Source organism: Leguminivora glycinivorella, chromosome 3 (assembly GCF_023078275.1).
Source record: "Leguminivora glycinivorella isolate SPB_JAAS2020 chromosome 3, LegGlyc_1.1, whole genome shotgun sequence".
Lineage (NCBI taxonomy): Eukaryota > Metazoa > Arthropoda > Insecta > Lepidoptera > Tortricidae > Leguminivora > Leguminivora glycinivorella.
Window position 1 is genome coordinate 18,203,834 of NC_062973.1, and position 26,757 is coordinate 18,230,590.

General features: G+C 36.2%; 1 protein-coding gene across 1 annotated transcript; it reads left to right on the forward strand.

Annotated features, from left to right (window-relative positions):
• Positions 1–25,873, forward strand: LOC125224790 (sodium- and chloride-dependent glycine transporter 1-like). Its single transcript, XM_048128245.1, has 12 exons — positions 1–126; positions 5,013–5,184; positions 5,606–5,884; positions 5,972–6,194; positions 7,585–7,699; positions 8,211–8,390; positions 9,309–9,498; positions 11,623–11,822; positions 16,216–16,347; positions 17,569–17,703; positions 23,282–23,434; positions 25,556–25,873. The coding sequence occupies exons 1-12, from the start codon at positions 97–99 to the stop codon at positions 25,676–25,678; spliced, it is 1,932 nt and encodes a 643-aa protein (XP_047984202.1). The 5' UTR covers positions 1–96; the 3' UTR covers positions 25,679–25,873.
• The last annotated feature ends 884 nt before the right edge of the window (positions 25,874–26,757 follow it).

Below are 26,757 nucleotides of genomic sequence, written 5' to 3' on the forward strand. Positions count from 1 at the left end.
ACGAATGAGAAGATTACGTGGCGGTATAAGAGTTCTTATGTTTTCCCCAAAGCGCTGCAACATCGCCTACGACGATTCCGAGGTCTGCTTCTTGAAATGGTTGGTCGAGATTACACTATGAACGAGGCAAGTTAATTTTAATTTTTGTTTAAATGAGGACATTGCAATAAAATTGATAATTTAATATTTGGCATTTCGCTAGCTATTTACGTGTAGTAACGTGTTAATTTTAAATTTAGTCTAAAAAGTTTTTTCTTTAAGTAACGAATTTGCATACTCACATGCCGTGTTTGTTTACATACATTTACCTATATATTAAATAATAATAATGTATACAGAAATAAACTTATTAATTTAAAAAAATAGCATTATACTAAATGAATTATATAAGTAGCTTTTCTTACTACTATTATTGAAATACTAACAGTATTTTATCGAACGCTGTCCGTATATACTCGTATCTATTATGTTTTGTTAAAATATGATATCACATTTGCATATACTCTCAATGGGGCATTTTATGGTCACGTCAGAAATTAAATATTTAATTTCCGAGTTTTCAGGGTCAGATTTGTCCTGATAGTTAATCATAACGGCGCAAGATTTGAATTTGTTACAATATTGTGGTCCCTATACCTACTTAAATTTAATTTAGTATTTAGATCATTTAATTAATTAAGTTTTCTGTATTTGTTCATTTATTAAATCGTTTTCTGTGACATTGGCAATACAGAAATTTCATTAGCTTATAAACTAGCTGGAGTAGCTGTCACGTAAATTTATGTAATCATTTTTTACTTTAATAATTATAATTATACACGCCCATGTGTTTTTCGTTTCATTAAAATTAACCTAAAAGATTTAAAAGTCTGTGATGCTAGAATCAAGCATTAGCATCTCATTTTGATTGAATAGCAGGTATAATAAATAATCAACGTACCTATAAATTACTGACAGCAGGCCACGTAGCCGAATGGCATTTCTCCGACGCCAAACGAAAACGAAACGTAGTCCGGCTCTGTCGCGCCAATATGCAAGAGCGATAGGGATAGATATCTACTAGCGCTTCGTTTCGTGAGCGTTTCGTGAGCGTTTGTGCCATTCGGCTACGCACCCTGGAAAGTTTAGTATTTTTTTTTGCAAATTGCGGCACGATCTTGACGTATTTCGAAAAGATTGGCAAAACATTGCTATTGAAAAAGTTCGCCTTTACACAGCAGTGAGACACAAATAAATAAATAATTAGCAAATATTACTTACTAACTGAAATACTTATCTGTAATCCCGGCTGAATACAATCTGGGTGTATTCAAGTCAAGAGTGAATAGGCTATTACTGAAACCAGAGAGCTACATCTTCGGCGTTGTCGTCACTTTCCATCAGGTGCGACTAAGGACAATCACTGGCCAGTTTATAAAAATAAAAAAAAGATACTTGGAAAATACATCCTCTAGTGCAGCATATGCTTTAGAAAAACTTTAGGCGACCGGTCTGGCCTAGCGCGTACTGACCCTGCCTGCTACGCCGCGGTCCCGGGTTCGAATCCCGGTAAGGGCATTTATTTGTGCGATGAACACAGATATTTTCTCCTGAGTCATGGATGTTTTCTATGTATATAAGTATTTGTATATTATATATATCGTTGTCTGAGTACCTGCAACACAAGCCATTTTGAGCTTACCGTGGGACTCAGTCAATCTGTGTAAGAATGTCCTTATAATATTTATTTATTTATTTAAAATGATTTTCTCTCTTGTTTTAATTAAATTGGATACATCGTTAGTCTCATTAAGAGAAATCACTTGGTATACTTAATTACTTATCGCTTATTGGTATTTTCACAAAAAACACTTTAAAATTTCGTACAGTATATTAAATAAATGTAAGAGAACTAAAGAATAACACAAAAAGTAATTTGAAAGATTTAGAACCTAACAAAATATTAAATATAAATGAAAAAAAATTAAATATTTTCAAAAATAAATAGGTATACAAATTATACTAACTTTACGTTACACAGATTAGATTAAGACGCATTGTAAAGTTTGCCGACAGGGATCTCAATTTATCTCAGTAAACACAAATCTTATCAAACTATTGTTTAGTTAACTAATTACTCCTGGCAACTACTTCAATTTTATAATGAAATACGGTACCGACCGTTAAACTATTATTTAACTTTCATTGCTAACAAAGATTTTCATAATTCATGGATAAGCCGATACCGAAGTTAAAGGGTAAGAATGTTGATTACTGATTAGTCTTATCAGTTACTGACAATCGTTCGATATTCATTTAATGAATATCTTTGGCCAATCAGACATGATATGTTCGTATTAACACTGCAATAAAAAATCAGTTTCGCGTTACGTTATCGGGAATGATTAAATTACACAGTACTTTCATATTCAGTACAAATTAATCGTTTTTACCTAGAAGCCTGTACTTGCCAACATAGCATTTTCATTAGTTTTTTTTTTCAAAAAGAGGTTTTAATGAAAATGTTACACAGTGAAAATTATTATTGTGGTAGTGTCTTGATAGTAAATTGTATGTTTAAAAATACTTCGTTACCTACTTTAGGTAAAACTGAGTAACTGAAACTGTGTTTGATAAGGATCCTAACATAATTTTATTATGGCGTTGGACTTTAAAAAATTATGTCAAAGTTTTTTTATGACAATTTTTTGACAGAAACAGACGACGGGTTAGTCAAAACTTGAAGAAAGAAATGTTACAATAAAGAAAAAATATTAGGTATTTTATTTAAACGGCTCCAAGAGAGTGACCGATACACGCCCAGAGAGTGACAATAAACATTAAACGCAACAAATACACCTAAATACACCTGTCTATTTAAAATACAAACGTTAGCCACCAAACTCCAAATCTGGCTTTTGAATTAGTAGATAGTTTGGCAGCCATAATTAATTTACAGAACAAAATGGCGGCATAATGCCGGCACTAAGCTGTGCCGTAAGTTATATGTTCAGAAATTTGGAGTCAAAGGTCTGCACAGGTGCACGATGCACACGTTCACTGAAATCAGACAAAGTTTTATTCAACGGAACTCGCTGCCACCGCCTAAGAAGATTCAAAGTACAGGAGTAAGGATCGCGTGGAGGTCTGTCAGCGTTATATTGTTAAAATTATATCTGTTGAAGTGATTTAAGATTAGCACGTCTTGTCATGTTTAAATTGATGTACCTATTTAAAATATGTCTGTAAGTTGTGTTTGACCAAATTATTCTTTTAAGTTTTTAAATGTAAATATACTTTTCTATCTGGTTTTTATGCGTTCGGTAGCTATAACCCGTCAAAAAAATGAAATTGAAATGTTACGATTCCGCTTTTTACATACTTTTTACTTTTGCAAGAATGATGAAAACTATTTTGTATACAGGGTGTAAACCTAATACGGGCGAACCTCTTAACGGTGGTGAGTATAGGACATAAAAAATGAAATTAGATAACTTTTACTTAAAATTGAAATATTTTTTTATCCATACAAATTAATTCCGCCCGCAACGTAATGCAAACACACTCGCGTTAAACGCTCGTTGACAGTTGTCATTGATTGTCATCGCAACCACGTTTACAGTACATTGCTGCTGGGAATTTTTTCAAAAATTAATTATGGGCTGAAACTTAAGAGTAACTCAAAAACACCTCTTAATTAATGATAACAATATTGAATTATATACCTGGTTTCATTTATCGCCCTTATTACGTTTACGCACTGTATACATAATATGTATGCTGCTTGTTTTCCGCCTACCCATCATAATTGACACCAAAAAACAGTCTACCTATGACCATGCTTACTTTCCTGCACATGAGTTGGCCATTGTAATAGCAGGGCTCCGAAGAAATATGTTTTGGTATTCTAGACTCTTATAAATAGCTTCATAACCCTCGTAATATATTTAATGTAAATTTAACGACCTTAAAAATACGCTTACCCAATTTAGTTGAAATTCGAACTCGCATACTTAAGTTATCGCGTTACAAGAATTTATCTCAGAGTTCAGGTTATAAACATTAAAATGCTATTACGTGGTCTTAGCCAGCTGTGTGAAGTTTAATGTCAGATGTTCGGTTTGCTCTTTCGATAAAATTAACGGCAACTACAACATAAAACATTAGTTTGTGTCTGCCCATGCGTCAATTAATATAAACTATTGCCGAACGCCACACCGTAATTCAATACCCAGTTAAATATTAAACAAAATACCGCCTCCACAACTTCCTAAATCTTGAATAATAAACATAAAGTATGTGGTAGCTGGCTCCTAGTTCCTTCTTACTCAGCAGACCAACTTGCGCATAATATTATTTGAATAGCGAGAATGCGAATCGAACGAAAACTTACCTACTCCATCCAACTCTGGTTTGACTCGAAATTTACATTTAAATGAGAACGATTAAACCCTTGTTTGAAACCATCTACTTCAAAAAGTACTTTAAGGTCCTCGCAAGATGGAATAATGCAAAGTATTATGATCAAAACACTCAGCATTCTACGTAACTTTGGCTACAATATTTTTTTTATTTTAATATTCTAACACGATAAGGTACGTATGTTTATCTCCGTGTTTAGAATAAGTTATTGTTCTTGTAGGTAGAATACTAGGTTCCACTTGTGGCTGAAATAGGTGACATGAAAAAAAAATGTAGTACGTAGTTCATATACTCACGACAAAACGATGCTCAATCTGTCACCGCTAGGATGAAATACACCAGTCTATTTAAAATACATACGTTAGCCACCAAACTCCAAATTTGGCTTTTGAATTAGTAGATAGTTTGGCAGCCATAATTACATAAATACAGTTCTCAACTTTCTTTTCAATTAAAAGAATATTATTATTGTCAAAGCGGACCCCAGGCTCCCATGAGCCGTGGAAAAATGCCGGGATAACGCAAGGAGGATTAAAAAATGTACTTATTACTACATTGTCTTCAGTTTATGTATTTAGGCGCATAACTGAGAAGATTTTTTTTGTTTACAGCCCCAGCTGGCAAACGGCAAGCCATTGCCAAGTGACAGTTCTTCTGAATCTTCGACAGAGCCGCGAGCGTCATGGGACCGGCCGTTGGAGTTCATACTCGCGTGTCTCGGATACGCTGTCGGCCTCGGAAACGTCTGGAGATTCCCGTTTTTATGTTATAGAAATGGAGGAGGTGAGTAATTATTGTCAATTGGTTTTATCCAGAGATTCCCAGCAAGCTGCAAATCGTCTTAATACCTTCATATTGTTCTAAATGCATGATGTAGTCCGAGTTGCTTCAAAAAGTAAAGTGAAATGTTTACTATTTGCAATTATCGGCTTTCGATCGTCTGACCTTTACATACCTACGTACAACTACGCTAAAATTCACTTATACGCGAATCATTTCTCCAAGGAAAAAGGTGTTTTTAATATTTTTTTATAACTCTTGATGGTCCAAACCCGGTTTAGGTACACTAATTTAAAACCAAATGAAGGTACGATTCCCAGCTGGGTAGGAATTGAATAATTCCTGGAAATGATTTATTTTAATATTACTTGCCTGGCCTATTTATTTATTAAATAACCTGCTCATATCTATTATTTTCTTCTAGGTGCATTTCTCATTCCTTTTTTCATCATGCTGATTTTCATTGGTCTTCCAATCTTCTTCCTGGAGCTTTACGTTGGACAATACTCAGGCATTGGACCGATTCAAGCATTCGCTGCTATTTCTCCCTTCTATAGTGGACTAGGTCACTGCACCTTAGTAGTAATTTCTATTGTATCAATCTACTACATGATTATCGTATCATGGACTTTGTTTTATACCATCGTGTCAATCGTTGGAAGGTTGGATTGGGGATCGTGCGATAATGCATACAATTCCTTAGGTAAGTTTACTAACTCAAATAAAATGTACTCTTTTTGTCGCATCCATGTAGAGATAATTTTGTTTACTCATCTATGCTTTATTTTAGCATGCTACAGTGGAGCATATGATAAGGCATGCAAAATTCAAGGCAATAACACGGGATTAGCGACAGATCTCACCTACTTTGAACGCGATTGTATTTCCATTGGTGATATATGCGTGCGAACTGGATACGAGCCGTACGATGGCTCTTCGTGTCTAAACGGAACTGAGATCATACCTTGGTACTCGAATGTTACAAGGGTTTTGGCTGCAGAAGAGTATTACAAGTGAGTTTGAAAATATTTGTTTAAATAAGTTGCTTAGTCAAAGAGAATCCACTTTAAAGCGAATAATTAACAAAGTAAAATTTTTGGTCACAAGTTGACTGCCATATTTCAACACGTTACAGAAATTAAACATTTAGACGATTTCCCAGTATTGGCAATTTGACCCGCATGCCATTCAAAATTTATTTCTAGGACCAAAATTTCCCAGCCACCTTGGTAAAACCTAGGTTTACAAAATCAATGTGGATAAAAGCCCGAAGTTAACAATGATTTATTCAACATGGCTTTTACCGATCAACACCGGTAGAACGTAGATTTTAAGAGTTTTGGATGATTCACGGTTATTTTCATTAGACTTATATTGACCGGGATATAGACCGTGATTACTTTTTTGACTTTTGTCGAGCTCCCGATATTTCGACGCAGTTGCATGCATCATGATCACGGAAAACTGACGAAGGCGGGTGGATGTCAAAGTTGCGTAAAGAGCGCGCGAAATAAAAAAAAATCGAAATAAAAAAAAAGGTAATCACGAAACAAAAAAAAAAGGTAATCACGGTCTATATCCCGGTCAATATAAGTTTAACGTAGATTTTATCAGTAAACCCTAGGTTTTTCTGTACTTTGAACTTATATTATTTGGAATCAAATGTTGGTTTGTAAAGATGTTTGCGAACTCGACGACGACGAACAAAAAAAAACTCTTACTTTAATTCCTTGTTGAATGATATTGTTATAACTATACGGATTCCCCTGTGCTGAAAATCACATTGTTAAATGTTTACGGTACGGTCGCAAAAGTCCACTCAATAGGATCAATTTCATCTAAATTGAATTGTTATCTCACGCCGTTCACATTAGTAACGACTGAGTCATTGTTGTCACCATATCATGCATCTTATTAATGGTCTTATTTTAACTATCTTAACAATCAGCCTATGCCTACATTCCTTTATTGATAAGATTGCCACTTACGCACCGTATTAGGAAGTTTATCTGTGGATTACTTCGTTTATAGTTTGAATAAAAGGTGAATGAACTGTGTGAGAGACGATATGAAACGGCAGCAAGTGAAGGTTCAGGTGACGAGCATAATAGAGATGTAAGCATTAACCTTTGGTTAATGCCGATTTAGGTGGCACTAATGTTAATATTCAAAAATTTTAACACACTAATCAAGTGATCGATATGGGACAATTTGTCAAAAAGGTTCTGAACATTTTAACCTTGTCGTCATATCGCAGTTAATACAATTTTGACTACAACTACAAAAACTTTAATAAATCCTCTATTTCGAACGTGCACGACTGGTTCTGCCCTGATTTCGTGGGTTTTTCCTATCATAAACTATCTATTCTCTTTAGAGTGAACTTGATGTTGTTGTTTCTAGCGAACGCGTACTGGGCATAAACGGCGCGACCTGGGAAAATTGGGGCACAATACAGTGGCATCTTGTCGGCTGCCTCGCGTTGTCCTGGTTCGTGTCTTTCCTTGTCGTCATCAAAGTAAGTACAGGGTGCCTAGACAAAGTGGCAATCGCTACGGAACGATCGAAATGCAGCTGTCGCTGTCGCACTTAAAAGGAAAGAGATAGACACGAAGTGTTTCGTTATCGAAGCGATTGCGATTTTCGCCTTTTCTAGGCTGGCATGTCCACTAATCATTTTATGAGGAGGGAAACTTAACATTTGCTGTCAATGTCAAATCATAATACTTTTCTGCGACGTTTATTACTCCGTGTCTACAGCGCTTGCAGTGGCGACATCTGTCACAACCTCAGCGGGCCTCCTCATTTCTAAATAATATCATCGTTTTACTATTGTCAGCGCTGAAAATTACCTCGATTTCAATTAATACAATTACAAATTGAGAAATGTTATTTTTGACACAGACAGATCGGTATCGTTTCGCTGCGGTATCTTAGAAGCAGTTGATTACCAAACTCAATATACTAATATTTTATGCAATTTTGTATGTTTAGGTAAAACAACGAATTTTAAACTGACCTTTTTACAGGGCGTACAGTCGGCGGGAAAAGTTGTGTACTTTACGGCACTCTTCCCCTATGTGATGCTAACAGCACTTTTTGTCAGAGGTGTAACCTTAGAAGGAGCTGTAGATGGCATCTTGTTTTTCATAACGCCGAAGTGGGAAACGCTTTTGGATGCCAAAGTTTGGGGAGATGCTGCGTCACAGGTATTTAAATAGCTTTTAAGATGAAAACAGCTAAGTATAAATAAAAATGGCTATTGAGACAAAGGTTTTAATTTTTCATCAACTTGAAACCTAGTCGACTTCCGGTTGGGACGCCATCTTAGCGGTTTCGTGTCGTGAATAATTTATTTTTCTTTTACTCATTAATGTTGTTTAAAGTGTAATATTGATAGCTTATTATGCAGTAAACTAATGGTGTAGTGAGAAGCTGATGAAGAATTGTTCACGAAACGCGTTTAGCCTCTTTTTTGTCGTAAACGGCCGGTAGTCCACGTGCTCTTGTAAAATCTAGCTATCAATTTACAAGTGCTAAGTCACCGTACAATGTCGTACTTACTGTACAAAAATTACTAATATTAGCTCATATCACCTTGACACTGGCGAAATAGTCCCAATGGACTGAAGCCATTTAATTTTAAAAACTGAACTGAAACCTAGTCGTCATTAAAAGTAAAAAGAAACACATGTCACAGGTTGAAAAACCAAATATATCGTGAGTGTTGTGTGTCGAAAAGGTAACATCCTTAGTGCGCAAAACCTTCAAATAAGTAGCCAGTCAAGACAGGGACAATACCGTCATTCAAACGGCGGGGGTTAGTTTTAAAAACATAGTTAGGTATATAAGTCCCGTTTGCAATTTTAAGTACGTTTTTAATTTTAAGTATGTCTCACTTTTTAGGGTTAAGGAGGCACAATGTCTAAAAACTTACATCATCCTCAATACGCATGTTGAACACTAGCTTAATCTGAAAAAAAGAATAATTGCTTGTATAGAATCTACAGACTTAGATCTAAATATCTAACTTAGATATGTATCTAATTTTTAAAAAAGGCAGTTTCTATCTTTCTATAAAAATTGATTCATGTAAAAACTTTCATTTTCATTATTTTCTATCTCAGATTTTCTACTCATTTGGGCTCGGCTGCGGCTCTCTAGTTACGCTGGCGTCTTACAACAAATTCCACAATAACTGCCACTTTGACGCCCTGTTCGTCAGCATGGCCAACTTCCTCACATCGATTTACGCCAGTTTTGCCGTCTTCTCGGTTCTCGGCTTCCAAGCACTGTCCATGGGGGTCACCGTTGATGGTAAGTAAAGTAAAGCTTCGAATATGAAATATGACAGCATATATTTACGTTTTCAATCAAAAGTAACCATATTGACGGTTGTCGATAAGATCGGTTTCATGTTAAAGGTATGAAAAAAGCGCGTTATTGACAACCGGCTATAAGTACCCTTTTGATTTAAAATGGAGGGAAGCGGCTTTTCGATTTGGCCCCCGCAAGGGCAACGCTAGCGGGGCAACAGAGGTCTAAAGTAGTGTTCCACACCCGTCCGTGAGCGTCAGATAGCGCCACTAGGCTCTCCCAGGCCAGTGGGATTCTTCCTCATCATTGAAAAAATTGCTATAAACACAACCTCTTAAAAAAAAATGTATCTATTAGGTATATGTTTTAGATTTAATGAAATTATAACACAAGCGACGAATAGTAATAATATTATATCACATAAATAAATTGTATAATCATTTCATAGTTCATTATATTAAACATTAAATTTTCGAAAAGAGGCCTGCATTCGAATTGCGTTAGTTACAAGTACGTTAACCGTATAATCCGTATTTTCGCCAAATATAACAAACAGTAGATATTACCTAGTCTGTTTACGAGTAGAATATAATCTCTCCCTTGACGCGATAAGGCGTATTATTGCATTTTCAATATATAAATGCCATCACGAGTTATCACCCAATAATGTAACATATTGACAACGCTCTCAACTGTTATTAACACTTCATATCGGCCGCCATCGATGGGCTCGTATTCCCAGACTTGGATCGTGGAGTAAAGAATAAAAAAAACTTATAGTCCATTTTCCTTTAAAGATAGACAAGGTCTCGTATATGCCATTATATACATTTTTGTAGACCTATGAAAGATAGACAACTTCACCATAATACATAGTGTTGCTATATCACAAATAACTTCGCCAGCTTTTCCAATCAAAGCCCTTATCCACCATTTTATCGACTTATACATTATGATATATATTATCCAATTTACGATTGTATATCTTTACTTTCCTCTAAAACCACTCTATTCACAGATAAAAACCGCTTAATAATTTAATCTGTTCAGTAGTTATTGAGTTTATCGCAAATATACAAACAAACAGACACACAGACTTTGTTTTACAAGGTGTAGTGATAGCGATAGTGATAGTGAAGCGATCATTACATCACGACATGTGTTGTCGTGACTCAATCATGTTCAAGCTACTAACAGTAAATAGGTTGTATGATTTAGTTTAAAAACTATTTTAAACTCGTCGATTTATACCCCTCCTGTTCTCTATTTTGATTCAAATAACTTGATCCTTAATCATAATAATATCTTCGGTTACGCGATAGAAAACTACGGAAACTGATTATATCGCGTATAGGTAATCCGTTTCCATAGTTCCGTTCTGTACTTTTAGCTACAATTATTTCTAACGTTTTACTTATTATTAAGATGATACGGTAGGGGTCAATTCTCCATAAAAGCGCTCTCGACTATTTTCTCCCTGGTTTTTGAAGATAGAGCAATGATTTTTTCAACACAGATTGTTATTATTTTTATCTGTGTCGGACCGTTTTAATTTTTTTTGATATTCTGCTTTTTAAAGACTAAGAGCCAATCAAAAATTTCCAAAAACGGCCTTTTTCATTGTGGCGCAAAAAAAGGTGTGATACTCAAGATTGGTAACAATTAACCAAAAAAGCTAAACGGTCCGACATAGATTATTTCATTGTTATTCAGATTCTCAAATTTCGTTCCGATTGATTAAGTTTTGAAGGAGGAAAGAATCGAGAGCGGAACCTCGATTTTAAAGATTTTTTTCAAATATCTTTTGACTGAGTTATTCTTAATAGACAATTTTTTTTTCGATAAATCTAGTTAATAACACTTGTATATTTAACTAAAATTCCCAAGTTGAAAGGGGGGCTCCTTTCCATTTTAGCATTTTCGCTACCGTATCCTCTTAATGGGCTTACACAGACTAGGCAAAGGTACGTGGCCTACGATGGAGTGAGCTCGCCCAGAAGACGCCTGTTCCCTTTTAATTTGAAGGTTGTAGATAATTAGCCTTACAATATTTTTCAGTGTAAAAATATTCATTTTCACACATTTTTTGGCATGATGAATTTTTAACTATAAATTTATTTTCAGACGTTGCATCAGACGGCCCTGGTCTGGCTTTCATTGCTTACCCCGAAGCCTTACTTCAGATGCCGGTGTCCCAGCTCTGGTCGATCCTGTTCTTCCTGATGCTGTTCATCCTGGGTCTTGGAAGCCAGTTCGCTGGCATCGAGGCCATCAACACAGCCATAGTTGACCAGTGGCCATCTTTGAGGAAAAACTACTGGAGGGTACAACGACCTTCTATGCTTTAACTGAGGAGTGTCTTTTCAAAAGGGCTTATTAATTTCCATTTTTTCTTTTTAGGGTTCCGTAGTCAACTAGGAACCCTTATAGTTTCGCCATGTCTGTCTGTCCGTCCGTCCGTCCGTCCGTCCGTCCGTCCGTCCGTCCGTCCGCGGATAATCTCAGTAACCGTTAGCACTAGAAAGCTGAAATTTGGTACCAATATGTATATCAATCACGCCAACAAAGTGCAAAAATAAAAAATGGAAAAAAATGTTTTATTAGGGTACCCCCCCTACATGTAAACTGGGGGCTGATATTTTTTTTCATTCCAACCCCAACGTGTGATATATTGTTGGATAGGTATTGAAAAATGAATAAGGGTTTGCTAAGATTGTTTTTTGATAATAATAATATTTTCGGAAATAATCGCTCCGAAAGGAAAAAAAACCGGCCAAGTGCGAGTCGGGCTCGCGCACAAAGGGTTCCGTAGCAGCAAACCAAAATTACAGTTAAATCAACCTATCTCAAAAACTATAAGAGATACTTTGATCAAACCAAAAATCGTTGAAAGAGTTAATTAGCATGCATCACCTCTATTTTTTTTAGAATTTTATACCCCGTAGTTATAAAAATAGAGGGGGGGGACATACTTTTTACGACTTTGAGAGCTGATATCTCAAAAACCGTTCACTTTAAGAAAAATGTTTTTTAGAAAACTTTATATCATTTTAAAAGACCTTTCCATTGATACCCCACACGGGTATGTACATCGAAAAAAAATTTTCATCCCTCAGTTACATGTATGGGGGGTCCCACCCCCAATTCTTTTTTTTACTATTTAGTGTCATAATTTTGTAGCGGTTCATACAACACATATTCCCATCAAATTTCATCACTGTAGTACTTATAGTTTCCGAGTAAATCGGCTGTGACAGACGGACAGACGGACAGACGGACAGACGGACAGACGGACATGACGAAACTATAAGGGTTCCGTTTTTGCCATTTTGGCTACGGAACCCTAAAAAAGTGCGTCCCCCCCCTCTAACTTTTGAACCATATGTTTAAAAAATATGAAAAAAATCACAAAAGTAGAACTTTATAAATACTTTCTAGGAAAATTGTTTTGAACTTGATAGGTTCAGTAGTTTTTGAGAAAAATACGGAAAACTACGGAACCCTACACTGAGCGTGGCCCGACACGCTCTTGGCCGGTTTTTTTTAAACTATGAATGCAGTTTTTTTTAGTATAGAAAATTACGTGTTGTTTTGAGATTAAAGCTCGAAAAGTCTCGCCCTGCCGGCGTATCATGCTTCTAATTTTATCACTTATCCACGTGGATAAGACGTCTGTCACGCTTTAGCAAGTATGTCAGTGTGAGAGTGACAGATGTCTTATCCACGTGGATAAGTGATAAAATTGGAAGCATGGTAGGCCGGCTGATCTTTAAGAAAAAGAGTAACATCAAAGTTTAGAACACATTTTGAAAAATGTGTAATGATTATTTATGTGGATAAACCAATGTATGTAGTACAACAACATTGATATCAACTAACTTAATACAAAATCCAAAAATTAAATAAAACTATTTTAAAATAATAACGTCTACGCTACGAGGCCACAACAAAAGGGCTTAATTCCCAAAAGTTCGCATCAAAAGTGCTTAATTCTCAAAAACATATGGTAATTAAATATTTATTTAGGTACACATGTTACGTTTGATGTAATCATAGCATTAACGTCAACTTACAATATTACAATTTTGCAAATTAAATATTAATTTCAAAATCAATACCGTGGAATTATGTTTTTCTCGATTTCCCAAAAAAAGTTCAAAGTGGAAATAAGCCCTTTTGAAAAGACACTCCTCAACTATGTATTATATTATAAACCTACATATTATAATCTCACTGATATAATAATTCCCTTGTTCAATATATTATTATTTATCTCCACTTTTTTCAAATTTTTTCTTTTCTACTTGGATCGTAACAAACTATTATAATAACTTCATGATGAACTTCACCACACTAGTGCGATAATAGGGAAAATTACGGCAATGTTCTGCCGCCAGAGTGCAGCACTTTAACATACAGTAAACAAGCAGTAATCCAAAGATTAACTTATACGTACCACGCCGCAAACAGTTTTTTAGAAACGTTTTCTCTGACATTGATACATCAAGGCCTAAGTCAAGGATATATACAGAGGGCCTAGGTTCCTGCATGCGTAGCCGAATGCACAAACGCTCTCGAAACGTTCATAGATATCTATCTCTATCGCTCGTGCGTATTGGCGCGACCCAGCTAGCCAGCCTTTCGCGGCGTTTCGTTTTCGTTTCGCATCGTAGAAGTGCCATTCGGCTACGGGGCCTGGAACCACGTTTGGCGTGTCGCTTCCCTGTCACAGTTACGTGCGAATTTACAAGTGCAACAAAGGGGCAACATGTCTAACAAGGTTTGCGGTAGACCCCTCCTAAACGTGAAAGTAGTGTGCCTATTCTGAGCTAGCCTAATCTGAGCAAAGTTTTCCATAATTAAATAATCCCATCAGCACATTAATTATCTAGGTACTTACCTATGTCAAAAATTTTAGTGTAAACATTGTACGAATCGTGCGAATATTTAAATAAATAATAAATAAATAAATATTATAGGACATTCTTACACAGATTGACTGAGGCCCACGGTAAGCTCAAGAAGGCTTGTGTTGTGGGTACTCGGCAACGATATATATAATATATAAATACTTATATACATAGAAACTATATACATATTTTGATTTTAAGAAGGCTTTTGATGTCGTAGATAATGACATCCTTCTTGAAAAGTTTGCCATGGCAGGATTTTCTCCCAAATTGTTGCGCTTCTTTGCAAACTACTTGAGTAATCGGAGTCAATTCGTGAGGCTGGCAGGCTATTGCTCTAGGCCGTATTTTACGCATTCTGGAGTAAGCCAAGGTAGCACTCTCGGCCCAACACAATTTTTAATTATGATCAACGATTTGCCGAAGGTCGTTAGTGCTGCCAAATGCTTATTGTTTGCGGACGATCTGAAATTATTTTTAGATATTAAAGGTGATTCTGACTGTCAACAATTGCAAAGTGATATTGATGCAGTTGTGGCATGGAGTGAAGAAAATCACCTCCACTTTAACATCTCCAAATGTAAAGTGATCACTTTCTCTAGGGCAAAACACCCTATCATTAATCCCTATCACCTACATGGCTGTAAGCTGCAAAGAGTTTGTAAGATACGGGATCTCGGGCTCATAATGGATACTCAACTTGATTTCCGTGAGCAAATAACGGTGACTTGTAAAACTGCGTGCAAAACTTTAGGATTTATCCTAAGAATATCTGCCCAATTTTCAGGTCTCAGGCCATCGTTGGCGCTGTACTATGCTTATGTCCGGAGTCGGTTGGAGTATGGAGCTATGGTATGGGACCCACACGAGGCGAAGTATACACTTATGCTCGAAAGGGTGCAGCGCAAATTTGCAAGGTTTGCCTATAAAAAGGTTTATGGATACTATCCCTTTCTGTACCCTTCCCAATTCGTCCTAGGGATGGTTGGCCTTGACTCTCTAGAACTCAGGCGTAAAAAGCTCCTCATAGCGCATTACCATTCTCTGTTCTGGGGTAGGGTCGACAATCCCAGTGTGTTGGGCCGCGTAGGGCTGGCTGTTCCTCTGCCCAGTTTTTGCCCATTGGGGGAAGATTCGGTTTCGGGTGGTGCACGTCCTGCTCGAAGGCGTAGACGCCTACTGGCAGCCTCTGTCACGCGTACTGTGCGTGCTGCGAATGCGCCGTCCGCCCGGGCCGTCTCGCTAATAAATGAGGTATTAATGCAGGTCCAGGATGCCGACATATTTGCTGACCGGTTAGGTGTTTTTTTAAAAGCTGTCATGCCGGTACTTGATTCTGCGTAGTTGTACTTGTATTGTTATTTTTGTCCTGACTTATAACGTATAAATTTGGTACCTGATATTATTTAATACTTAGTGATTCTTGATAATTTTATTGACATTTTTTATTTTGATATTTTTTTAAATGTATAATTGTATATCTCCTGCATGTTATTTATAATTGTTTAGCTCTTAGTCTTTTATTGTATACCGTGTAAGCGTTTTGGTGAAACACTGTTAGCTTATATGTGAGAAATAAATGAAATGAAATGAAATAGAAAACATCCATGACTCAGGAACAAATATCTGTGCTCATCACAAAAATAAATGCCCTTACCGGGATTCGAACCCGGGACCGCGGCGTAGCAGGCAGGGTCACTACCGACTGCGCCAGACCGGTCGTCAAAAATTTAAAAATTACAAATTTTCTATTTATTATAATAATATTATTTTCGCCGTAATATACCTACTATTATTATTGTTTCAGGTGACAGCATTCACTTGTTTCATGTGTTTCCTCATGGGGTTGCCCATGTGCTTCAGCGGAGGCGTCTACATGCTTACCCTGCTCGATTGGAACACCGCTTCTTGGGCCATCTTACTTATAGGAATGGCACAGGTACACACTGTGCTGTATTTTATACTTATACGATAGGTCCACGACTGGGTGTTATATTTATACTGATAAAATGATAGAAATCATTTAGGATTCAAAATTATTATTTAAAGGTCAATTTTAGCAGGCAGCTTAAGGCATCAAGTTAAAATTTGTATGAAATCACTTTACAGTCTTATGGATAAAATGCTACTTTCTTATCCGTTTTTGAATATGTAGGTAATTAAGAGAGCTTTTACTAGTAAAGTTGGTGTGCTTTTGCTCACCCTAAAATTGTGTAGGAGTTACATGATTTTATGGAATATAATATGTTACTATTATTATGTATGTAAATACCTATAAATAATTTGACTGGAAATCCGTTAAAACGTAATGGCATTCATAATTTAACAGATATTCAAAGCTTGTGTTATAATGAATAATATGCAAAATTCTTGGTTTAATTTAAATAAAACCAATGCAAAATGCTTATACAATTCAGTTGTATTAAAAAAAGAGGTAATAAAAATACAACAACTGAATATTGGCTACACTGATTTGAGTTTATCGGAACGTGAAAACAAGATTTGTTAAGTTTGATCACAGAGTTATACTAGTTTTTACGAATGCGACTGCTATATTTTGACCTTTCAACCCAGAGGGTAAACTAGGCCTATTAGGGTTAGTCCGGCTTCCTCACGATGTTTTCCTTCACTATCTAGTGATATTTCGTAAATAAATGCTAAAAACCTCATTGGTACGAGCCAGGGTTTGAACCCGCAACCTCCGAATTGAAAGTCGCACGCTCCTATCGCTAAGCCACAAGCGCTTCCTTGTGGCTTTTAATAAAAAGGATATTTATTCTTGTCAAGTGCGTAAAAAAGGAAGTGTGTCGTACGACGTTTTTCAGTACATATGAGCCTCCGAAGTTTCGACCTGGCATAAAATGAACCACTTCTCGCACTAGTGCGTGAAAAAAACACCATCTGTACTGAAAAAATGTGTTTCATATCTAAACAAAAAGGTTCTTCTAGACATGTAATACCACGTTTCACCTGAAATATAAAGAGGGTTGTGAGACTCAAACTCGTATAATTAAGTGACATAGTATTACTCGACTTCGTATCGCCTACTCATGCGATTATGATATGAGTGGTAATAACTATAGGTATGAGGTTAAGTCAGTCTCTTCTGTGATGAAAAGCCTTATTTTTTACAATTGTTAACATGTTTCGAAATTTTCAGTGCATGTCTGTCTCGTGGAGTTACGGGATCAACCGAGCGATGGATGATCTAGGAACGATGGGTATGAAGATGAACAAATTACAACGGTACTTCTGGAAAGCAGTCTGGACTATCATTTGTCCAATCGGAAGCTTCGTAAGTACACACATCATAAATCATCGTTAGTCTTTAGCTTTTATGATGATGTACCAACAGATGTAGTGCATTACAGTTTTTTTATCGTATTTTCTCGAAAAGTTTGTATTTTTCGTGCTAGTTCCGTCAACGTTATATGAGACTGACTGAAATAGCATGAAATAAACTGAAATAAGTGTCATATACAAAGAAAAAGTGACCAAGGCCTCCAAGTGTTCAAAGCATCCGTCGTTTTAGGCATCCGTCGCGATAACGGAGGACGCTGGTTCGAATCCAGCTTTGAACACTTGGAAGCCTTGGTCACTTTTTCTTTGTATATGACATTTATTTCAGTTTATAGTTAAAATACCTAGTAGTGTGTCGACTAAAAATACAAATTAAATTATTTTCTATGAGAATAAATTAATTTGTTCTAAGAAATAGCATGACATGTTCGTGAGTTTTCGTGTCCATAAGATTGTGTAGCGCTTAGCAAATCAAAAAGTCCAGTTGCGACTGCATAATTATCTGATAGGAGAATCATGTCCGGCGTTTATAAACTTAGATAATCTGGCAGGCAAGAATGGTCGTCTGATAAACTATATAACGTCAGGTCGTCCTTTTCGCACTATTTGTAAGTGCGACAGGGACGCAGCGATGCGATAAAGTTTATCAAACTCGTGGGTTGGGTCAGTTCCGCCTAGTGTGATAAAGGTTCAGCCGGTTCACTTCTGACATGCACGTGTCTGTATGATAATCCAAAACCCGTGTACAGCGATAAGCCACAACAACTCCCTTACTCAGGGCCCTCAGGGTCTTTCTCCAGTACTCGCGGCCTCCAGCCTCCTTATCTTAGGGGGGTAGGATCGATCTGAAATGACAGCACTATCCTTAAAGCGAAGCATTGGTCTTTCGTCAAAATCCGTCGTCATACGACATACAGGAATCGTAATATATCAGAGTTATTGAACCAAATCAATTACTTATATATAAACGTAACGGGAAACAATAGGTACAAAAGGTCATAAAATATTTATCAATCTTGGTGTGTGATTGAAGGCAAATAGGTATGTAGATATATGGTGATAAAAGGAGAATAACTATTCTGATTTCTATTTTTATATTACTTGAGTACAAATAATGGAATATAACAAAACGCATTCGTTTTATAGGGTATTTTGGTTTTATTTAAAGTTTAACCAGGTCCTATCAATAGAACTAAAAAGTAACAGCGATAAAAAACTGACAGATCTGACTTTCAGTTGGCTCCTTAAAACGCTACAGGAGCGAAAATGCTAAAATGGAAAAGAGCCCCCCTTTCAATTTGGGAATTTTAGTTAAATATACTAGAGTTATTAACTGGATTTATCGAAAAAAAAATGTCCATTAAGAACAACTCAGTTAAAAGATATTGCGAAAAAATCTTTGAAATCGAGGTTCCGCTCTCGACTGTTTCCTCCTTCAAAATTCAATCAATCGGAACGAAATTTGATAATCTGAATAAAAATAAAATAATCTCTGTCAGACTGTTTAATTTTTTGGCTAATTGTTACTATCACACCTTTTTACGCCATAATGAAAAAGGCCGTTTTTGGAAAATTTTGATTGGCTCTAGCCATCATTAAAAATAAAAATATCAAAAAAATCAAAACGGTCCGACACAGATATATATAATAATAATCTGTGTTGAAAAATACATTGCTCTATCTTTAAAAACCAGGGAGGAAATAGACGAGAGCGTTTGTATGGAGAATTGACCCCTCCTGTATCGTCTTAAGAGACGGACGGGAAATCTTATCTAGTTATCTCGTAGACAAGATACTTACTGCGTCTGTGTCTACAGCCATTGCAACCGTCGAAAAGGCGGAGAGAGTGAAATTAAAAATATTAATAATAATTATACATTTTTAGATTCCATTAACTCTCAAATAGTCATTACACCCTGGCGGGTGCTGCCTTTGCGTGTGTCCCATGATACGGGAAAGGGCAACATCCGCTCGGTGTACCCCTTACATTTCATTAAAGTGTCAAAAGGGCCTCTACGCGTTGGCTTCGGCCCCGCGTACGCCTCCCAAAGGTCCGGAATACCATTGTTCCGTGATGGGAAACCCATATAACCATAATCGGTCGCCGTTCCTACGCAAATCGTCCTATTTTGTGTACACACAGGTCTTCGGGTGTCAATGCTTAGTCGCAGTACGGTCGACGTTTAGTCGAGGCGACCCAAATGGGGACGATTGGTAACAGGCACAAATGGTCACAGAAGTGACAGAAGTGTGCACTACGCGTGCACACATTGTTACCGTTTGGCGACTACTTTCCCAAAATCATTCGTTCATTTCATTCTTTTCAAATGGCGACTGTCAGAGACGTCAAAGTAAAAGAGAAATAAAATCATTTGACATTAAAATGTAATGGCGTAAGAATTTGTTAAGGATAAATATTGTTTGCATTTGTAATATAATGTGGGCTAATTACCATGGCCAATTAAATTGCTCGAGTGATTTCATAAAATAAGTCTAAATTTATCAACGCGCCATCAATTTACCTCAGTTTAACCAGTAATAATATTATTGACTACTCGGTGTTTGCGTAGTTTTGTGAAGTTTTAGTGCAGCTCCGGTGCATATACTATACTGAAATAATAAAAATAATGCCTAGAAAACCAATAAAGTTGTTAAAATATGGATTAACACTGGGTAATATTCCATGTAAAAAACAGTCGCCAAACGGTCACCAAACGGTCAACAAACGGTCGCAAAATGGTCGCAGTGTACACGCGTGACCGAAAGCAGTGAATATTTATTGGATTTACAAAATGGCTTCTTGTATTCATTTTTTCCAGGTATCCTCAAACTTTATAAACAATTAAATATGCCGTCGTACTCAGTTGTCCTCACTAAAGAAGATTAAAAAAAAATTGTAACGTGCGTACCGAGCTGCTGGGTTGTAAAGGATCGGGGATCATATTATTATGGTCTTCTATAGAGCAACTAGTATTTTGCGGCATTTCACAATTGACACTTGTTGAAGTAGTCGTCATTAATATTACTATCAACATTAATTTCAGCGATCTGTACTTCTTTTGTCAAGATTTTTGTAGAGATAAGTGTCCACAAATTTGTAATGTTAAAGAGACATAAATAAAACGTAGTAGAGTAAATAATGTGTTTTTTTTGTAACCCAAACAAAATACTTGTAGATACGAGTGCGGAAAAGAGGAAAATCGATACGAGTAGCGATAAATTAATACACGAACGAAGGGAGTGTTTTAAATCGACACGAGTTGTGAATGTCCTTTTCGCACGAGTATCGTACGACGATTTTCAGTACCTAAATCTAAGCTAAGAGTTTCGACCAGACAAGAAATGAATCATTGCTTGATTTGCTCGCACTACTGCGTTAAAAAAAAGCAACATCTGTACTGAAAAAAACTCATTGCGCAACAGAAATTATATTAATATCACAGTAAATACTCTATTTCATTTGATACCTACTTTTATTGTGTAAAGCAACACTACACATCATATTTTTATCAATAAGAATTAAAAATTATATATTTAATACATTAAGTAACTATAAAGTGCTTATCTATTTGTATAATCATTCTGCACTTTTCTTAACTTTCCCACATTTCTATAAAATGTCGAAGAGTGCTTAAATGGTCGTCGTTGTTTATTATTATTTAATTCGCTCATATTTAAATGATTCAAAGCAACCAGTTCACAACTTCACAAGACAGTTTGAGAAACCTTCGTATTTCAGATTGTCATTTGCGGTTACAGTGGTTTAGGAGCAGTTCGGTAATCAGACCTACACATGTGTGTACAAATTCTGTCAATGTCACTGTCAGAAACCGTTCTGACAGTGACAATGACAGCTACAAATTCGTCCACATGTTGTTACCGTTATGTGTGCATACGTCGACTAATAAAGTGTCATTAAAAATCGTTCTGACAGTGACATTGACAGCCACAGATTCGTACACATTTTGTTACCGTAACAAGTGCACACGGCGACTACATTTTGTTATTGTATCAATACGGTCGCATTGTTTGCACGACGTTACCACGCGTTATGTCACATTTGACAGTTACCTAGTTACTGATTTGAAGATTTTGCGACCGAAATGGTTGTATGGGAAGACATACAAATTATACATTTTATTAGATTAATTTTATTAAATGCAAATATTTTTACAACCGATAAGTTATTATATACCGTGGAGTTCCCCTGCTAGGTCTTCTAAATATATTTACCTACAAATTAAGCACGCCCAGTTTTAGTGTAACAATAATGAGCACTGATATCGCATAATGTCACTGATAAAAAGATAAATCCATTTTTAAGTTGACTACAGTTATATTTGCTTAGTGACAAACTTCAAGAACGATTTACTTTGATAAGTATGAATTACCATTGTAATTTAGATTTATAATTAAGATATTATGAACGATATGTAAAATTTTATCATTACCTATGAACATGATAAAGATTACCACAATTTCATCACAATTACATCTGATGAAATATTTAAGGTAGTAACTGAACTTTTGCTTGTACCTTCAAATAAAACTGTAGACAGATAATAAAATTATTATCATGTTATCAATTCCCGCTATATTAAGACTGTCTGGAAGATACCGCTTTTTAGCGATAAGACCGCCTATTGTTTACCTTTTTTCTGTTGCTATTTTCGGGTGGTAATCGTATATTTATTGTTTGCTTACATTATACAGGAGGTACATTATATTTTGTCAGCCATGTATTTTATTGAGGAGTGCAATAAAAAGTAGTTGGACTTTACCTAATTATAAAAATAGATTTCTTGATATTCATAATATAGACTTTGCACATTAAATTATAAAAAAAAAACATTATTTAATTTATTTACAGCACCTAAGTGAGTGGGAATATGTTCATTATTACTTATTATAAACAGTCAATTTATTTACCAATAGCCTGCTGCAAATCTGGCTGTATGATTGGCTTTCTTGACTAGTCGGTACATCCCTGATAAACATTCACTTGCCCCACTCATTTGGGGTCGGCGCAGCATGTCTTCCTCTTCCATACATCTCTATCAGCTCTTAAAAGCTAGCATGGCAAAATCAGCAAATACAAAAAAAAATCATAATTTGTTGCTAATTAGGGGCAAATGTCGATTTTTTTACTCTTACCGATTTCGGTTTATTATTTACGTTTACAATTTCAGGCTATGATACCTGCCACGTCATTGTAAATCTAGCATTGTTTACGATTTCTCGAAATAGGTAAGACCAAAAAAAAATCGATTGTTTGGCAACTAATTAGCGACAATGTATATTTATAGCAACAAATCATGTGCAATTTGTGTTCAGTGATTTTACCTTGCTAGATTTTTAGCGCTCTCTGTCGCCTGTAATCATATAATTTAGTTTGCTTTCGTTTCATATCATCTTCACACAGCAAATCCACCTTTTCGTCAGTTAGGGATACTGACGAAAAGGTGATTAATTATTATAATAAAATTATTTGAATCAAAGTTAAATTATAGTTAAATTGATGTCATCGGCATGAAAGTTACAGGCCCTGCTAATAACTAACAATATCCTTGCAGGGCATTTTAGTGTTCATCCTGTCGGATTGGACTCCGCCTCGGTACGAGAACTATGTGTTCCCGTTCTTCGCTGACTTTCTCGGCTGGCTCGTGGGCTGCTCCACGCTCATGTTCTTCCCGGTCGGGGTTGGCTGGGCTCTCTACAAAGGCTATGTAAGTGGATCTTCGCGCGGCGGTCGATCTCAAACAGTCTAGAACGCAAAATGTGGTCATTTTGCGTATTAAACCATTTACAATGATTGACACTAGTCATTTAGCGTTCTAGACTGCGAATAACCCGATCTTCGTTCTAGTTTACATCATAGAATAGCCTAAATACCCCATCGTTATTTTCATTTTTCTCCTTTCTATATCGCTCTTAAGCGATAAGACCGCCTGTTGTTGACCTCTGTTTAATTTGTTTTGTTTCTTGTGCATTACTTGTAAACCATGTGAGGTGTGCAATAAAGAGTATTGTATTGTAATATACAGAGTGATTTCGTAAGTACTCGCCATACTCTCTAAAAACTTTTACTATAGGACCAATGCTAAAATCACGAAAATAAATTTGACCGCGACATCTATCACGTCAGTGGAAATGTATGAAAATGCGATTTTTTTTCATAATTTCAGCATTGGTGTGATTTTGTTTATGCTGTTAACGAACGTAGACACATAATGTCTGGTTGAGGTAACTGGTGACCGAAGAGCTGGCGACTTCCTCGCACAACGTATCAGCATTGCGATACAGCGAGGAAATGTCGCCAGTATCCTTGGTACAATGCCTCAAGGGCCTATTTTAGACATTAGCTAGCTTTTAAGTTTAGTCTTAGTTTCTTATATAATTATGTAAATATGTTCATGTAAATAAAGAGAATTAAAAAAATGTAAGCTTCACATAACAAAAGTATGAAATGTTGAAAATGGGAAATCTTAAACATAACACTGAGCATTATTTGGCGCCAGCACCATTCCATATCATATTCTAGAAATGTTTATTCTTCTTACTTAGGATCATGTTGTGGTAAGAATTAATTAAATGACACTTGGTTTTACCCAGTATGTAAAGACGTAGAATAGAAATTAAAGACATGTGAATACTATGTTTACATCACCAACAAATTATATTCATGGAGACGTTAACTGAAGATTGATCTAATATTATAAGTACAAAAACATATTCAGATGAAAACGAACTTGAATGTACCTTTTTTAGGGTTCCGTAGTCAACTAGGAACCCTTATAGTTTCGCCATGTCTGTCTGTCCGTCCGTCCGTCCGTCCGTCCGTCCGTCCGTCCGTCCGTCCGTCCGTCCGCGGATAATCTCAGTAACCGTAAGCACTAGAAAGCTGAAATTTTGTACCAATATGTATATTAATCACGCCAACAAAGTGCAAAAATAAAAAATGGAAAAAAATGTTTTATTAGGGTACCCCCCCTACATGTAAAGTGGGGGCTGATATTTTTTTACATTCCAACCCCAACGTGTGATATATTGTTGGATAGGTATTTAAAAATGAATAAGGGTTTACTAAGATCGTTTTTTGATAATATTAATATTTTCGGAAATAATCGCTTCTAAAGGAAAAAAAAATGCGTCCCCCCCCCTCTAACTTTTGAACCATATGATTAAAAAATATGAAAAAAATCACAAAAGTAGAACTTTATAAAGACTTTCTAGGAAAATTGTTTTGAACTTGATAGGTTCAGTAGTTTTTGAGAAAAATACGAAAAACTACGGAACCCTACACTGAGCGTGGCCCGACACGCTCTTGGCCGGTTTTTAGTTATTCAAAAGGCAAGCGACATTATTTTCCATATCAATTTCGTTTTATCAACAAAAAGACGTTACCAATTTTACCTTGATTTGAATTAAAGTCATTTCACTACGTGAGTAGGAAGTACACCTTAAGTTTTATCAAAGACATATGTAACTCCGTTGGTATAGACGGATAAGGTCCAAGAAAAAAACTTACCTCAAAGCCATAGAGAAAAAGGTACGGTGGCCTAGATGGCGTTACATCTTTGGGGAACGCTCGGCTAGATGGTGCTAACATTAATATTTGACATTTTAACACATATCAAACTAACAATATGGGCCAAATTGTCAAAACTGAGGTTCAAAAGTTTTAAGCTTGTGTCGAGAGATGGCAGTCTGTGCACTGTGATTATACATTTTACTTTGACAGTAACTCTCTATAATACTCGATCCTCTTTGGTTTTATCAACATTTATTACTAATTATAATGTTATGTTACCTTTGGAGCAATAATAGAATTGCCTTTCATTTTCCAGCGTGGGATGGAGCTGTTCACCCCCACCCCTACCTGGAAGCCAGCTGTCAGAACCGCAGCCCCCGCCGACTCGACGGACACGCTCAACGAGAGTGGCATCGACAATGCTGCCTTCAGTTCCTAGGCTCCTGGATTTGACAGAATACTAGCTCAATGTTATCGACGCGCGTACACAATTGCATTTCATGTCTATAAATGTAATTGTTGGTTAATGTAAAGATCTTGTATAGGCTAAAAATGAATTGATCATTATTTTTGTCTACATAAGGAAAAGGAAAGAGAAAGATAGACAGAAGAAAATAAAGAAGATTTGATAAGTTTTCATGTTTTATTTATATTAAAATATGTGTATTATAGCTCTTATGGTACGATTTAGATTTTCTTTTTCTATTTTCAGTAGCATTTTTACATGGCATATTATTTAATTAAAAAGCAATTATCTAGAAACCGTGGTGCAAGTTAATTGATAAAATGTTGATATACTTATTCGTTACACAGGGTGTTTCAATGAACGTAATACAAAACATGATTTTCAAACCCGTCTTCCTATTGCTAAAACACTAAGTTAGGTAGGTCGCGTGTTGTTAAACTAGATAATAATCATTAATATCATTGTTTTCCTAAATCCTGTTATTCTGGTCACAACATGGTTACCCTACCTAGGGTGAGCATCAGAATGGCGGGTGTACATCAAGCAATCCTGGTGTGGTATACGTCAGGAGTTAGTGCTAGCAATGTGCCAAATGTGCGCCAAAATTCGAGCAATGTGCTCTTTGAACTCCAGAGATATTTAAGAAACTAATGACACCCGCCATTCTGACGTCAGGTTGGCGGGTGTACTTTCAGTTCTAGCTAATAGCTGCCTACTCAAGAGTGAAAGTACTGCCTGAGGTTAGTGCTCGCAATGTGCTTCCACATGTATGAAACACAAACTAATTCAGAGAACCGTTGAAGAGTAATATGGGATTGAATAAATATATCTATGAGTATCACTTTTTTGTGAAAAGCGCCTGCATGTTAATGCTGCATTGCAGGCAATGAACATTGCTATTTTATTTCAGCAGGCGTTATAGATATATTTATTCAATCCCATATTACTCTTCAACGGCTCTATGAATTAGTGTGTGTTTCATACATGTGGAAGCACATTGCGAGCACTAACCTTAGGCAGTACTTTCACCCTCGAGTAAGGAGCCATTAGCT

Coding starts and splice junctions, on each gene's coding strand:
- LOC125224790 (XM_048128245.1), top strand. CDS start 97: ATGGTTGGTCGAGATTACACTATGAACGAG. Junction 5,185..5,605: donor ATGTTATAGAAATGGAGGAG/GTGAGTAATTAT, acceptor ATTTTCTTCTAG/GTGCATTTCTCATTCCTTTT. Junction 16,348..17,568: donor TACTTATAGGAATGGCACAG/GTACACACTGTG, acceptor CGAAATTTTCAG/TGCATGTCTGTCTCGTGGAG.